The sequence below is a fragment of the Amphiprion ocellaris genome, chromosome 2 (assembly GCF_022539595.1).
Source record: "Amphiprion ocellaris isolate individual 3 ecotype Okinawa chromosome 2, ASM2253959v1, whole genome shotgun sequence".
Taxonomy (NCBI): Eukaryota; Metazoa; Chordata; class Actinopteri; family Pomacentridae; genus Amphiprion; species Amphiprion ocellaris.
In genome coordinates this window covers 17,595,570-17,610,877 of record NC_072767.1, presented here as the reverse complement: position 1 = coordinate 17,610,877, position 15,308 = coordinate 17,595,570, and the positions used below count along the sequence as shown (strand labels likewise).

The window sequence follows — 15,308 nt, the reverse complement described above, 5'->3', positions numbered from 1 at the left end:
CAGTAATGAGCATTTAGTTTGCATAGTTCAGTCTGTTTAAACATCTGACTGAAAATCATTCTGCATGATATAAAGTTTATGTCTATATTTAATAAAAGAACTTTTGCGTGACTTTAAATTCTGACTGTTTTTTAACATTTCTGAAACTCACACCAGTCTGCACATTGATGAATTTCAGACAATAAAAAGTTCATATAAAATGACACTTTTTACCTTGAGTTAAATGAAGCCCTGCAAACTCAATAACTAATCCATGACCACATGGATGTATCAGATACACACACAGACTTTAAAAAGGACGGTTTTCCACACTGCATTTTATACAGGGGGTGTTTTAATGTTTCACAGATATTATTTTATTGCTTTTATCTGGAATAGTTAAAAAGATCTGTCAAAGCGTTCACAAAATGAGAAGTCATAGTACATCATAAAGAAAATATACTGCATGGTTTTAAAAATATTGCTTGATAAATTATCACTTTATTAGTTTACACTACATTTTTGGGCTTAAAAATCATCCAGAGAATCTAATAACCAATCTCAAAAATATAACCATTTTAGATAAATATAATCTCAGCAATACTTTATTACACAGCTATAATGTCACATGCTGCTATGATGTCAGTCACAATTATGAAAATGTATACAAATTATTGCTAACAAAGATTCATAAGCATTTAAATCTAAAGGTTCTCAAGAGGCTTGATCAGTATTTGTGTGTGACATGTAAGTGGTTCCCCGAATCAGAAGAATTTCATTATTGCTTTGTAGTTGTGATTACTGTGTTTTTGCAGTTATCCTGCTAAAGTTCTTAGAGATCAAACCAGCAACAATTCTGTTATGGCAGCTAATGAGTGGAGAAGACAAAGAAAGAACCCATATGATGGTATTTCTCTTTAGTCCAGTGTCAGTGTAAGTGATGCTGTGTTGATTTCATTAAGAGGCCGTAGTGTTTGTGCACTTGTGAGAGTAGTTGCTTTGGTTGAGGACATTTTTGGCTGCCACCTTAACACAGTATCTAGTCCAGGGTTTGAGGCCAGTCTCTCTGTGAGAGGTACCTTCCACACTTCTCACTACAGGTGTCAGGCTGCTCTGCTCCTCTCTCAGCTTCTCATTAATGACGAGTGTGTACTCAGTTGCGCCTTTCACTGCCTTCCATTTCACATACAAGGAAACTCCTTTTGCTGTTACCATCAGCTCTTCTGGCATTTCAAGATCTAACAGAGACAGAGATGAGAGAGAAACAGTTGATTGATAAAATGTATAAAACCATCTTCAAGTTGTGCAACACACTAACAAACCTACACTTACTTTCTTCTAAACGAGCAAAGACCTGAGTGGTCCGTAGATCTCTTCTTCTACGAGCTCCCATTGGACCTAAGGAAGATGACACAACTTCACATTAGACATGTTCAGAAACTGCACTTGACTGGATGCATTCTGCAGTAGTGGAACGTAACATTTAATCAACCACTGTACTAAAGTAGATGTGGGAGGCCCTTGACTGCACATTGTTGTTCTGTGTCTGACCTGTTATATTTCCGTTGGGGTTGCTCTCCCCTACATCATTGCTAGCTGTCACTTCAGTGGCATTAGGACTGAAGTCGGAGACAACACAGGAGATCTCGGTGGTGTTGCAAAGCGTCCCATGGACTCCGTCCACTACGGAGGTGACTGTGTACCATGTGGCAAACACTGATGGATCCCAGGACAGCACAGCAGACTGTCTGTCACCAGTGTATCTTATGTTCTGTGGAGGGCAGTGAGGGATGTTATACTCAAAACATTTGTTATGAAGCAAAAAATTTTTCAGCTAATTTTTAGACAGCATGTTGTTAGTCTTCCCATTAAGCATTTGTAAATAGTGTCAAAATACTTCATACATGTTTATAACAAACTGGATATGAGAATTTTAAAATGTTAAATAAGTGAATACTATTTGTCAGTGATTGCAACTTCATATATTAAAACACTGTATATTATTAAAACTGTGTTTTACTATATTGTTATTCAGACTGCTGTATAAACAGATCACTTATTTATTACCAAATACAACAATGAACGCTTATATGTGCTTACATGTTACTGTAAAGTGAAACACACAAACCTTAGTCTGCAGTCCAAAATCTCATTACTGACCAGTGCATGGAAACACAGTATATTTCCCTCTAATGTGTTGCATTAAAGTCTTGGTGGCAGTCAATGGTGGTTGGTCCAAAAATATGGGCAAGAGTGAGAAATTTGGGGTGTTCAGGGCATTTATCATCCATCCTCAGATTCTGAATCTGTTTGACTTTATAAATCCCATGACTGTTCCCTTAGTGCCACCAGCTGATCATTATTTATTCTTTTCTAAACTAAATGGTAGATTATTTGCCTCATAACAAGTCAAACATTTCATAAACCCAAGCTGATGTCATGAAAGCTCTTCTTTGTCTTAGCAACAGTCAAAAACAACAGTGTTCAGTGTGTCATCCAACTTGACAATCAGCTGCCTCACACAACTGAAAAAATGGCATATTTGCTGGAAAGTTTGCCTCAAAGAATAACTAACTCTTAAATATTTGATTAATCTTCTGTCAGTCAGTTTTGTGGTTAATCAGTTAATTGTGTCAGCTGTAATATTTGGTATTGTGGTGCTGAGGCACTTTGTGAAGGTGGTGGAAAACTGTATTCATTATACCTGCTGAACATTCAGGGCCAGTTTCATGAGATTTGAAACTTCTGAAGCGTGACTTCCAAATTTCCAAGTGTCAGTCATTTATGAAGCAGGGTAGTGGCAACACTTGTGTTTTAGTAGTGCTCCAAAAATCACTTTCAGCACACTGGCTTTTATTTAAAGCATGAACAACACGGAGCTACTTGCATGACAGGGACTAATACCAATTTATACTTTTTCACTGTCTTATTTCATTTATTTTTTCGGCTGTATTGACAGGACAGAAGTGAGAGAGAGGACAGGAAAGTGAGGAGAGTGGGTCACCAGCTCAACCTGATCAGCTAGCAGACCACCCTTTAATGTCTCATTTAGCTCTTCAACCACTTTCTGGATGTTTTGTTGGAACAACAGTGTATTAATTTATTGTCATGTATGTTAAGAACCACCAATACTGCAAACATACACTCTCTGCATAAATAACTATTATATTCCCTAAACTAAAGAAACAACAAGTCATTATGATACAAATGATGGGAATTGTTGCATCACAGCCTGTTCACACCTTGCTGATAGATAATGATGTCTCAGCCACAGGGGTGCTGCCCCAATCAAGGTGTTACGAAACACAAGTTTCACAGAAACACGTGACACATTCTCATCTCATCAACACATGATGCAATATTAGTTTGGAAGCTCAGAGGGTCGTATTCCCAAGCAGTGGGCTGTTTTGTCCATCAGACACTTTGGATGTAACACTGAAATCAGGGATCAAAGCAAAGCATGTGGAAAACAAAACACTGTGAACATGGTCCAGGTATGACGACATGATTGAGATTTTTAATGCACATAATATGAAAACTGCAGATTGATTTGGTTACATCTTAAAATACTGTGTCAAATGACTACCCAGTTTCAGGGTAGGATGCACTGGATGGGAAAAACTAACCAGTGATATGTTGGCGTGGCTCTAAGTGCCCAGGAAATGAATATTTTTTCTCTCTTTTTATGTAAACTATAAACTCTAGAACATCAAATCACCTTGTGCAACCACGTTACTGCAGCACTGTAGGCTTCAGTTTCATTGATAATAATGGATACGTTAGCATTTTGTGTAACCAGTGACATCAAACAGACATGCCAGGGAAGATGTTATTAATGACAAATTGAAGGCAAAACCAACAAAAGTGTTTTAGGAAGGTCTTATGCCGCCACATGCTGCCAGATTCTCTAAGTCTCTGGAACCGTACTGGAGGGATCAAACACCATCCTTCCAGAAGATGTTATCTTTTGTTTTGAAGATAGTGTGGGAGAGAAATCTATCATAGGTGTTTCACTGGGTTGAAATATGTTAACTATAAAGGCCATAATATATGACTAACATCATTTTTATGAAGCCATTCAGTGACCCCTTGTGCCCTGTGGATGGAACATTGTCATCCTGGAAGAGGCCACTTACATCAGTATAGAAGCGTTTCACAATAGGATCAATTTGGTCACTTTGTGTTGGTTTGCAGTGACTCTTCCTTGAAAACAATCACATCCCTTTGTCACATGGAGACAATTTACAATGACTTCTGTGTATTTGTAAGGCGATGGTTTCTATTTCAGGAAAGAAAACACCAAAGGCTGTCTGATATCTTTAAACATCACAGTAGGAAAAGTGCAATCGTAACTATTAGAGGAAATCATGACTGAATTTCATTTAGCTGTTAACTTCAGGATCCTGGTACTGTGTATGCAGGCTCACTGTCACACTGTCAGAACTCACTGGGAATCTATCAATCTATCAATCTATATATATACATTTTGTAATTGATAATATGATATTTGACAGCTTGGATGTAAACAGTGTAAATGAAGGCAAATACAATGTGTAGATCCCACTTGTGTATTCTTGGAATGTCTGAAATGAGGAAATACTGCAATGGAATAACGTCTATTATCTAGGACCTGTGTGGTGAAGACTGATACCTGATAAAAGTTGTTTTAGCAGCAGAATTGGTGTAAAAAAAAGGCCCCTACTGATAAACTGAGTGGACACAGATGAAGAGATACAATACAGAAAGACTCACACAGTCAACAAGATAACAATCGCCATTTAATGAAACATGGGCGAAATGGACTGCCTAAACAACCCATCATAAAGGCACTACAAAAACATACAACATATATAATATACAATATACAGGACTCTGACTATGTTGTATCATTAACTTGTATAGCCTCCCCTCTGGTATCAGTGTTTTGTGTTTTTTCTCTAATGAAAAGCTACATGAACTCACGTCTATCTAAAAACCCCAACATAATGGAAGTGAATAAAATTTAATTTAACCTACTCACAGCTTTGAAAAACTTCATTTCAAGGGTTGATTTGATATCTGAGTTAGTTAGAACACAGACCATATGGGCACATTCAGCCTGAGCAGCAGATCCTTGACCCAATTCCCAGCCGCCAGCAGCACCATAACATGTAAGTCATTCCTCCACTTTCTCTCCTCGGCTCTTCTCTCTCTTCACTGTCCCTGTCAAATCTGCATTATAAAAGCCAAAGATAAACCAATCAGGCATAACATTATGACCACCTGCCTAATATTGTGTTGGTTCCACTTTTCCTGCCAAAACAGCCCTGACCCATCAAGGCATGGACTCTACTAGACCCCTGAAGGTGTGCTGTGGTATCTGGAACCAACATGTTTGCAGCACATCCATGAAGTCCTGCAAGTTGCGAGGTGGGGCATCCCTGGATTGGACTTATTTGTCCAGCACACCCCACAGATGCTCCATTGCAAGTCAACACCTTAAACTCATTGTTGTGCTCCTCAAACCATTCCTGAACCATTTTTGTTTTGTGACACTGCACATTATCCTGCTGAAAGAGGTCACAGTCATCAGGGAATACCATTTCCATGAAAGGGTGTACATGGTCTACAACAATGCTTAGATAGGTGGTACATGTCAAAGTAACATCCACATGGATGTCAGGACCCAATGTTTCCCAGAGGAACATTGTTCAAAGTATCACATTCCCTTTGCTGGCTTGCCTTCTTTCCATAGTGCATCCTGGTGCCATGTGTTCCCCAGGGAAGTGAGGCACACACACTCAGCCAGACACGTGACGTAAAAGAAAACATGATTCATCAGAGCAGGCCACCTTCTTCCATTGCTCCATGGCCCAGTTCTGATTCTCACATTGTTGGTCTGTTGGTGGTGCACAGGGGTCAGCATGGACACCCTGACTGGTTTCCAGCTATGCAGCCCCATATGCAACAAACTGTGATGGACTGTGTATTCTGACACCTTTCTATCAGAACCAGCATCAACTTCTTCAGCAATATGAGCAACAGTAGCTGGTCTGTTGGATCAGACCACACAGTCCAGCCTTCACTCCCCCGTGCATCAAAGAGCCTTGGTCGCCCATGACCCTGTTGTCGATTCACCACTGTTCCTTCCTTGGACCACTTTTGATAGATACTGACCAATGCAGACCAGGAACACCCCACAAGAGCTGCAGTTCTGGAGATGCTCTGACCCAGTCCTCTAGCCATCACAATTTGGTCCTTGTCAAATTCACTCAGATCCTTAAACTTGCCCATTTTTCCTGTTTCAAACACATCAACTTAGAGGACAAAATGTTCACTTGCTGCCTGATATATCCAACCTACTAACAGGAGCCATGATGGAGAGATAATAAATGTTATTCACTTCATCTATCAGTGATCGGAATGTTATGCCTGGTTGGTGTAAATCTGCAATTTATCTTTGGCATGACAGTTAAAATGATCAAGGATAACGTCCCTTTACAATGTCTGCATCACTCCAGATATCCCAGAAAATGCTCTCAGCACAGACTTCACTTTCCCAAATGAGTTTTGTGTATCTTTTCAAATGATATCAATGTCCAGACTAAAACATTTCATAGTGCATCATACGGATTATTATGACATTTTGTGCAGATATTCATAGTGCCCTGATGAATTATTCATCTGATTTTCAGTCATTTATATGTCTTCAATTTTTGACACCAAAGTCTGGCTTTAGAAAGAGTACAGATAGTCCTGCTCTGAGTCATTTCTAAAGGTTTACTGTTGGCCTTTTTCATGTTTAGTTTTTCCTTCTCATGAAACGAGCAACAACTACAAAATAAATAATTACAAGGACAGTGAGTAAAGAAGGATGTGAGAGGTGAGGCATAATGTAGATGATAAAGACAGAGGATGAGAATGGAGTGGAGAGGTGAATGACGCAACTGGAATAGAAAAGTTACTGAGCAGCAGGTCAGCAGAAAAAAACAAGCTGATGAGAGGAAGTGTGTGACGAGGTAGACGAGGGAGAGAGAGGGAGGACAACAGGGGAGGGGATGGAAGTGGACGTGGTAAGAGATAAATATCTAATCTCATGAAAACACTGATCAGAGGGCTGCCAGTGCTCCACACCTGTCTGCTCAGACCTGAAGTCAGTGTCTGTAAAGATGGTGGAGACACTGGAGAGAGCTGCTCTCTGCATCCCCCACCTCAACGCCTCCTGTCAGGTGATGCCTGCTCCTCCCAAAGTGACGCTGATCAAATCTGTACTGTGCTGCATCGCTCTGCTCACTGTGATACTCAACTTGCTGGTTGTCATCTCCATCTCCCACTTCAGGCACGGACACTTTTCTTTACATCTTACAGTAAATTGTGTGTTGGGGTGTCAGATATGTCTGGAAGCTTTGTCACAGGACTACAGTTGGTTACTTTGTTCAATATGTTTTGATTGTGTTTTTAAAAAGACAAGTCAGAGAGTGCATGTAGTTGCAAAAGCACATGACCTTCTCAGGGTTTTCTGTGTAATTGTGTCACAATAAGCAGTATGTAGCATATAACTGTATTTAACATGTATTTTTACATTTACATCTGTGTGTATTCTCATAGTAACTGCTCTTATCTTAAACCTTTTGCATTGAATGTTAGGGACATGAAGAAAAAATCATTAATTCTAATCTCACTCTCAAGGCAGCTCCACACACCCACAAACTTCCTCATCCTCTCCCTGGCTGTGTCTGATTTGCTTGTGGGTGCCACAGTGATGCCGATCGCAGTCCACCTGCAGTTCTGCCGGTTTACGAGTAAAATCACATGTGATCTTTTCTGCCTGCTGTCCTTCATCCTCACCTCTGCCTCTGTGGGAAGCATGGTTCTCATATCAGTGGACCGTTATGTGGCGATATGTAAACCTCTGCTCTATTCCTCCCTGATAACAATAAGCAGAGTTACAATCTGTGTGTGTCTCTGTTGGATCTGCTCTGTTTTTTACTGCTTTGTCATCCTGAAAGACTACTTCACACTAACAGATATGTCCAATTCCTGCTATCAAAAATGTGCAATTAAGATACATTTCATTTCAGGGGCAGTAGACCTGATTGTCACCTTTGTTGTCCCTGTTGTTGTAATCATAGTTCTCTATATGAGAGTGTTTGTGGTGGCTGTGTCACATGCACGTGTAATACGATCTCAGATTGGATCTGTCAACTCAAAAGCAGTAGTTATTAAGAAATCTGAGCTGAGGGCAGCCACATCTCTTGGAATTGTCCTTCTTATATTTGTATTGTGTATTGTTCCATATTACTTAATTTCTCTGGCAGAACCAGACAGTTTCAGTACTAATCCATCACCTCAAAACTGGGTGTTCTGTTGTAACTCCACTTTCAATCCTCTGATCTATGCCTTGTTCTACCCCTGGTTCAGGAGAGCTGTTTCATTCACTGTCAGTCTTCAGATACTGCAGGCCAGCTCTCGTGACACCAGAATAATGAAGAGTTAAGCAACACATTGTTCATTAACTGTCTTATGTGATAAAGATGAACTCAGTCTAATTGAAGGTGAAGTAAACTCCTCAGTTTTACTGCCAGGCCTCAACACATTTTAATGAACAAAGTAAAAAGTTGAACATAGTTGATCTTTTACTTTGGTAGGACAGTAGAGAAAAATATATGCAGAATTTAAGCTGCTACACTTTCAAAACAAACTGTCAAAGCTCTTTCCCTACATGTGTCCCTTCAGTGTTACATTACAGTAGAATTAAACTGTAATGTTTGAAAGAAAGTAATCATGAAAGGTGTACATTTGTGTTTACATGATTCAACATACGTCTGTTGCCCCGTCCAAATCAGGTATGTAAGGTTTTATTTTCGATGTCTTAATTGTTGTAAATAATATTGTGCTTTATTTAATAACCAGCTGTATTGTGCGTTCATTCTGCTGAAGAAAGAACATGAAACTCTTCATGTTAAGGTCTTAAAAAGCAAAAAATCATATTTACAAAAAGTGTGCAGATACTCTGTGCTGTGTTCTACAGCAGCTTTTTGGTGTTTTAACAGGCTGCTGTAGATTGTATGATGAGATTCTTATGATAAAAGACAAATCAGTAATGAGCATTTAGTTTGCATAGTTCAGTCTGTTTAAACATCTGACTGAAAATCATTCTGCATGATATAAAGTTTATGTCTATATTTAATAAAAGAACTTTTGCGTGACTTTAAATTCTGACTGTTTTTTAACATTTCTGAAACTCACACCAGTCTGCACATTGATGAATTTCAGACAATAAAAAGTTCATATAAAATGACACTTTTTACCTTGAGTTAAATGAAGCCCTGCAAACTCAATAACTAATCCATGACCACATGGATGTATCAGATACACACACAGACTTTAAAAAGGACGGTTTTCCACACTGCATTTTATACAGGGGGTGTTTTAATGTTTCACAGATATTATTTTATTGCTTTTATCTGGAATAGTTAAAAAGATCTGTCAAAGCGTTCACAAAATGAGAAGTCATAGTACATCATAAAGAAAATATACTGCATGGTTTTAAAAATATTGCTTGATAAATTATCACTTTATTAGTTTACACTACATTTTTGGGCTTAAAAATCATCCAGAGAATCTAATAACCAATCTCAAAAATATAACCATTTTAGATAAATATAATCTCAGCAATACTTTATTACACAGCTATAATGTCACATGCTGCTATGATGTCAGTCACAATTATGAAAATGTATACAAATTATTGCTAACAAAGATTCATAAGCATTTAAATCTAAAGGTTCTCAAGAGGCTTGATCAGTATTTGTGTGTGACATGTAAGTGGTTCCCCGAATCAGAAGAATTTCATTATTGCTTTGTAGTTGTGATTACTGTGTTTTTGCAGTTATCCTGCTAAAGTTCTTAGAGATCAAACCAGCAACAATTCTGTTATGGCAGCTAATGAGTGGAGAAGACAAAGAAAGAACCCATATGATGGTATTTCTCTTTAGTCCAGTGTCAGTGTAAGTGATGCTGTGTTGATTTCATTAAGAGGCCGTAGTGTTTGTGCACTTGTGAGAGTAGTTGCTTTGGTTGAGGACATTTTTGGCTGCCACCTTAACACAGTATCTAGTCCAGGGTTTGAGGCCAGTCTCTCTGTGAGAGGTACCTTCCACACTTCTCACTACAGGTGTCAGGCTGCTCTGCTCCTCTCTCAGCTTCTCATTAATGACGAGTGTGTACTCAGTTGCGCCTTTCACTGCCTTCCATTTCACATACAAGGAAACTCCTTTTGCTGTTACCATCAGCTCTTCTGGCATTTCAAGATCTAACAGAGACAGAGATGAGAGAGAAACAGTTGATTGATAAAATGTATAAAACCATCTTCAAGTTGTGCAACACACTAACAAACCTACACTTACTTTCTTCTAAATGAGCAAAGACCTGAGTGGTCCGTAGATCTCTTCTTCTGCGAGCTCCCATTGGACCTAAGGAAGATGACACAACTTCACATTAGACATTTTCAGAAACTGCACTTGACTGGATGCATTCTGCAGTAGTGGAACGTAACATTTAATCAAGCTCTGTACTAAAGTAGATGTGGGAGGCCCTTGACTGCACATTGTTGTTCTGTGTCTGACCTGTTATATTTCCGTTGGGGTTGCTCTCCCCTACATCATTGCTAGCTGTCACTTCAGTGGCATTAGGACTGAAGTCGGAGACAACACAGGAGATCTCGGTGGTGTTGCAAAGCGTCCCATGGACTCCGTCCACTACGGAGGTGACTGTGTACCATGTGGCAAACACTGATGGATCCCAGGACAGCACAGCAGACTGTCTGTCACCAGTGTATCTTATGTTCTGTGGAGGGCAGTGAGGGATGTTATACTCAAAACATTTGTTATGAAGCAAAAATATGTTCAGCTAATTTTTAGACAGCATGTTGTTAGTCTTCCCATTACGCATTTGTAAATAGTGTCAAAATACTTCATACATGTTTATAACAAACTAGATATGAGAATTTTAAAATGTTAAATAAGTGAATACTATTTGTCAGTGATTACAACTTCATATATTAAAACACTATATTATTAAAACTGTGTTTTACTATATTGTTATTCAGACTGCTGTATAAAAAGATCACTTATTTATTACCAAATACAACAATGAACACTTATATGTGCTTACATGTTACTGTAAATTGAAACACACAAACCTTAGTCTGCAGTCCAAAATCTCATTACTGACCAGTGCATGGAAACACAGTATATTTCCCTCTAATGTGTTGCATTAAAGTCTTGGTGGCAGTCAATGGTGGTTGGTCCAAAAATATGGGCAAGAGTGAGAAATCTGGGGTGTTCAGGGCATTTATCATCCTCAGATTCTGAATCTGTCTGACTTTATAAATCCCATGACTTTTCCCTTAGTGCCACCAGCTGATCATTATTTATTCTTTTCTAAACTAAATGGTAGATTTTTTGCCTTATATCAGGTCAAACATTTCATAAACCCAAGCTGATGTCATGAAAGCTCTTCTTTGTCTTAGCAACAGTCAAAAACAACAGTGTTCAGTGTGTCATCCAACTTGACAATCAGCTGCCTCACACAACTGAAAAAATGGCATATTTGCTGGAAAGTTTGCCTCAAAGAATAACTAACTGTTAAATATTTGATTAATCTTCTGTCAGTCAATTTTGTGGTTAATCAGTTAATTGTGTCAGCTGTAATATTTGGTATTTGGTGCTGAGGCACTTTGTGAAGGTGGTGAAAACTGTATTCATTATACCTGCTGAACATCAGGGGTCAGTTTCATGAGATTTGAAACTTCTGAGCCGTGACTTCCAAATTTCCAAGTGTCAGTCATTTATGAAGCAGGGTAGTGGCAACACTTGTGTTTTAGTAGTGCTCCAAAATCACTTTCAGCACACTGGCTTTTATTTAAAGCATGAACATCACGGAGCTACTGGCATGACAGGGACTAATACCAATTTATACTTTTTCACTGTCTTATTTCATTTATTTTTTTGGCTGTATTGACAGGACAGAAGTGAGAGAGAGACAGGAAAGTGGGGAGAAGTGGGTCACCAGCTCAACCTGATCAGCTACCAGACCACCCTTTAATGTCTCATTTAGCTCTTCAACCACTTTCTGGATGTTTTGTTGGAACAACAGTGTATTAATTTATTGTCATGTATATTAAGAACACCGTACTGCAAACATACACTCTCTGCATAAATAACTATTATATCCCCTAAACTAAAGAACAACAAGTCATCATGATACAAATGATGGGAATTGTTGCATCACAGCCTGTTCACACCTTGCTGATAGATAATGATGTCTCAGCCACAGGGGTGCTGCCCCAATCAAAGGTGTTACGAAAACACAAGTTTCACAGAAACACGTGACACATTCTCATCTCATCAACACATGATGCAATATTAGTTTGGAAGCTCAGAGGGTCGTATTCCCCAAGCAGTGGGCTGTTTTGTCCATCAGACACTTTGGATGTAACACTGAAATCAGGGATCAAAGCAAAGCATGTGGAAAACAAAACACTGTGAACATGGTCCAGGTATGACGACATGATTGAGATTTTTAATGCACATAATATGAAAACTGCAGATTGATTTGGTTACATCTTTAAAATACTGTGTCAAATGACTAACCCAGTTTCAGGGTAGGATGCAGTGGATGGGAAAAACTCACCAGTGATATGTTGGCATGGTTCTAAGTGCCCAGGAAATGAATATTTTTTCTCTCTTTTTATGTAAACTATAAACTCTAGAACATAAAATCACCTTGTGCAACCACATGTTACTGCAGCACTGTAGGCTTCAGTTTCATTGATAATAATAGATACGTTAGCATTTTGTGTAACCAGTGACGTCAAACAGACATGCCAGAGAAGATGTTATTAATGACAGATTGAAGGCAAAACCAACAAAAGTGTTTTAGGAAGGTCTTATGCCGCCACATGCTGCCAGATTCTCTAAGTCTCTGGAACCGTACTGGAGGGATCAAACACCATCCTTCCAGAAGATGTTATCTTTTGTTTTGAAGATAGTGTGGGAGAGAAATCTATCATAGGTGTTTCACTGGGTTGAAATATGTTAACTATAAAGGCCATAATATATGACTAACATCATTTTTATGAAGCCATTCAGTGACCCCTTGTGCCCTGTGGATGGAACATTGTCATCCTGGAAGAGGCCACTTACATCAGTATAGAAGCGTTTCACAATAGGATCAATTTGGTCACTTTGTGTTGGTTTGCAGTGACTCTTCCATGAAAACAATCACATCCCTTTGTCACATGGAGACAATTTACAATGACTTATGTGTATTTGTAAGGCGATGGTTTCTATTTCAGGAAAGAAAACACCAAAGGCTGTCTGATATCTTTAAACATCACAGTAGGAAAAGTGCAATCGTAACTATTAGAGGAAATCATGACTGAATTTCATTTAGCTGTTAACTTCAAGATCCTGGTACTGTGCATGCAGGCTCACTGCCACACTATCAAAACTCACTGGGACAATCAATCAATCTATATATATACATTTTGTAATTGATAATATGATATTTGACAGCTTGGATGCAAACAGTGTAAATGAAGGCAAATACAATGTGTAGATCCCACTTGTGTATATTTGGAATGTTTGAAATGAGGAAATACTGCAATGGAATAACGTCTATTATCTAGGACCTGTGTGGTGAAGACTGATACCTGATAAAAGTTGTTTTAGCAGCAGAATTGGTGTAAAAAAAAGGCCCCTACTGATAAACTGAGTGGACACAGATGAAGAGATACAATACAGAAAGACTCACACAGTCAACAAGATAACAATCGCCATTTAATGAAACATGGGCGAAATGGACTGCCTAAACAACCCATCATAAAGGCACTACAAAAACATACAACATATATGATATACAATATACAGGACTCTGACTATGTTGTATCATTAACTTGTATAGCCTCCCCTCTGGTATCAGTGTTTTGTGTTTTTTCTCTAATGAAAAGCTACATGAACTCACGTCTATCTAAAAACCCCAACATAATGGAAGTGAATAAAATTTAATTTAACCTACTCACAGCTTTGAAAAACTTCATTTCAAGGGTTGATTTGATATCTGAGTTAGTTAGAACACAGACCATATGGGCACATTCAGCCTGAGCAGCAGATCCTTGACCCAATTCCCAGCCGCCAGCAGCACCATAACATGTAAGTCATTCCTCCACTTTCTCTCCTCGGCTCTTCTCTCTCTTCACTGTCCCTGTCAAATCTGCATTATAAAAGCCAAAGATAAACCAATCAGGCATAACATTATGATCACCTGCCTAATATTGTGTTGGTTCCACTTTTCCTGCCAAAACAGCCCTGACCCATCAAGGCATGGACTCTACTAGACCCCTGAAGGTGTGCTGTGGTATCTGGAACCAACATGTTTGCAGCACATCCATGAAGTCCTGCAAGTTGCGAGGTGGGGCATCCCTGGATTGGACTTATTTGTCCAGCACACCCCACAGATGCTCCATTGCAAGTCAACACCTTAAACTCATTGTTGTGCTCCTCAAACCATTCCTGAACCATTTTTGTTTTGTGACACTGCACATTATCCTGCTGAAAGAGGTCACAGTCATCAGGGAATACCATTTCCATGAAAGGGTGTACATGGTCTACAACAATGCTTAGATAGGTGGTACATGTCAAAGTAACATCCACATGGATGTCAGGACCCAATGTTTCCCAGAGGAACATTGTTCAAAGTATCACATTCCCTTTGCTGGCTTGCCTTCTTTCCATAGTGCATCCTGGTGCCATGTGTTCCCCAGGGAAGTGAGGCACACACACTCAGCCAGACACGTGACGTAAAAGAAAACATGATTCATCAGAGCAGGCCACCTTCTTCCATTGCTCCATGGCCCAGTTCTGATTCTCACATTGTTGGTCTGTTGGTGGTGCACAGGGGTCAGCATGGACACCCTGACTGGTTTCCAGCTATGCAGCCCCATATGCAACAAACTGTGATGGACTGTGTATTCTGACACCTTTCTATCAGAACCAGCATCAACTTCTTCAGCAATATGAGCAACAGTAGCTGGTCTGTTGGATCAGACCACACAGTCCAGCCTTCACTCCCCCGTGCATCAAAGAGCCTTGGTCGCCCATGACCCTGTTGTCGATTCACCACTGTTCCTTCCTTGGACCACTTTTGATAGATACTGACCAATGCAGACCAGGAACACCCCACAAGAGCTGCAGTTCTGGAGATGCTCTGACCCAGTCCTCTAGCCATCACAATTTGGTCCTTGTCAAATTCACTCAGATCCTTAAACTTGCCCATTTTTCCTGTTT

The 15,308-nt window shown here is 39.4% G+C and overlaps 2 protein-coding genes across 2 annotated transcripts; one reads left to right on the top strand and one right to left on the bottom strand.

Annotated features, from left to right (window-relative positions):
* The first annotated feature begins 7,093 nt into the window (after positions 1–7,093).
* On the top strand, positions 7,094–9,174 carry LOC129350997 (trace amine-associated receptor 13c-like). The gene is made up of 2 exons (XM_055019486.1): positions 7,094–7,297; positions 7,648–9,174. The coding sequence occupies exons 1-2, from the start codon at positions 7,128–7,130 to the stop codon at positions 8,453–8,455; spliced, it is 978 nt and encodes a 325-aa protein (XP_054875461.1). The 5' UTR covers positions 7,094–7,127; the 3' UTR covers positions 8,456–9,174.
* LOC129350703 (uncharacterized) lies at positions 8,520–11,809 on the bottom strand. Its single transcript, XM_055018075.1, has 4 exons — positions 11,732–11,809; positions 10,587–10,806; positions 10,368–10,433; positions 8,520–10,273 (listed from the first exon to the last, which is right to left on the bottom strand). Exons 1-4 carry the CDS (start codon positions 11,807–11,809, stop codon positions 9,993–9,995), a joined length of 645 nt encoding a protein of 214 aa, XP_054874050.1. The 3' UTR covers positions 8,520–9,992.
* Between the last annotated feature and the right edge of the window lie 3,499 nt (positions 11,810–15,308).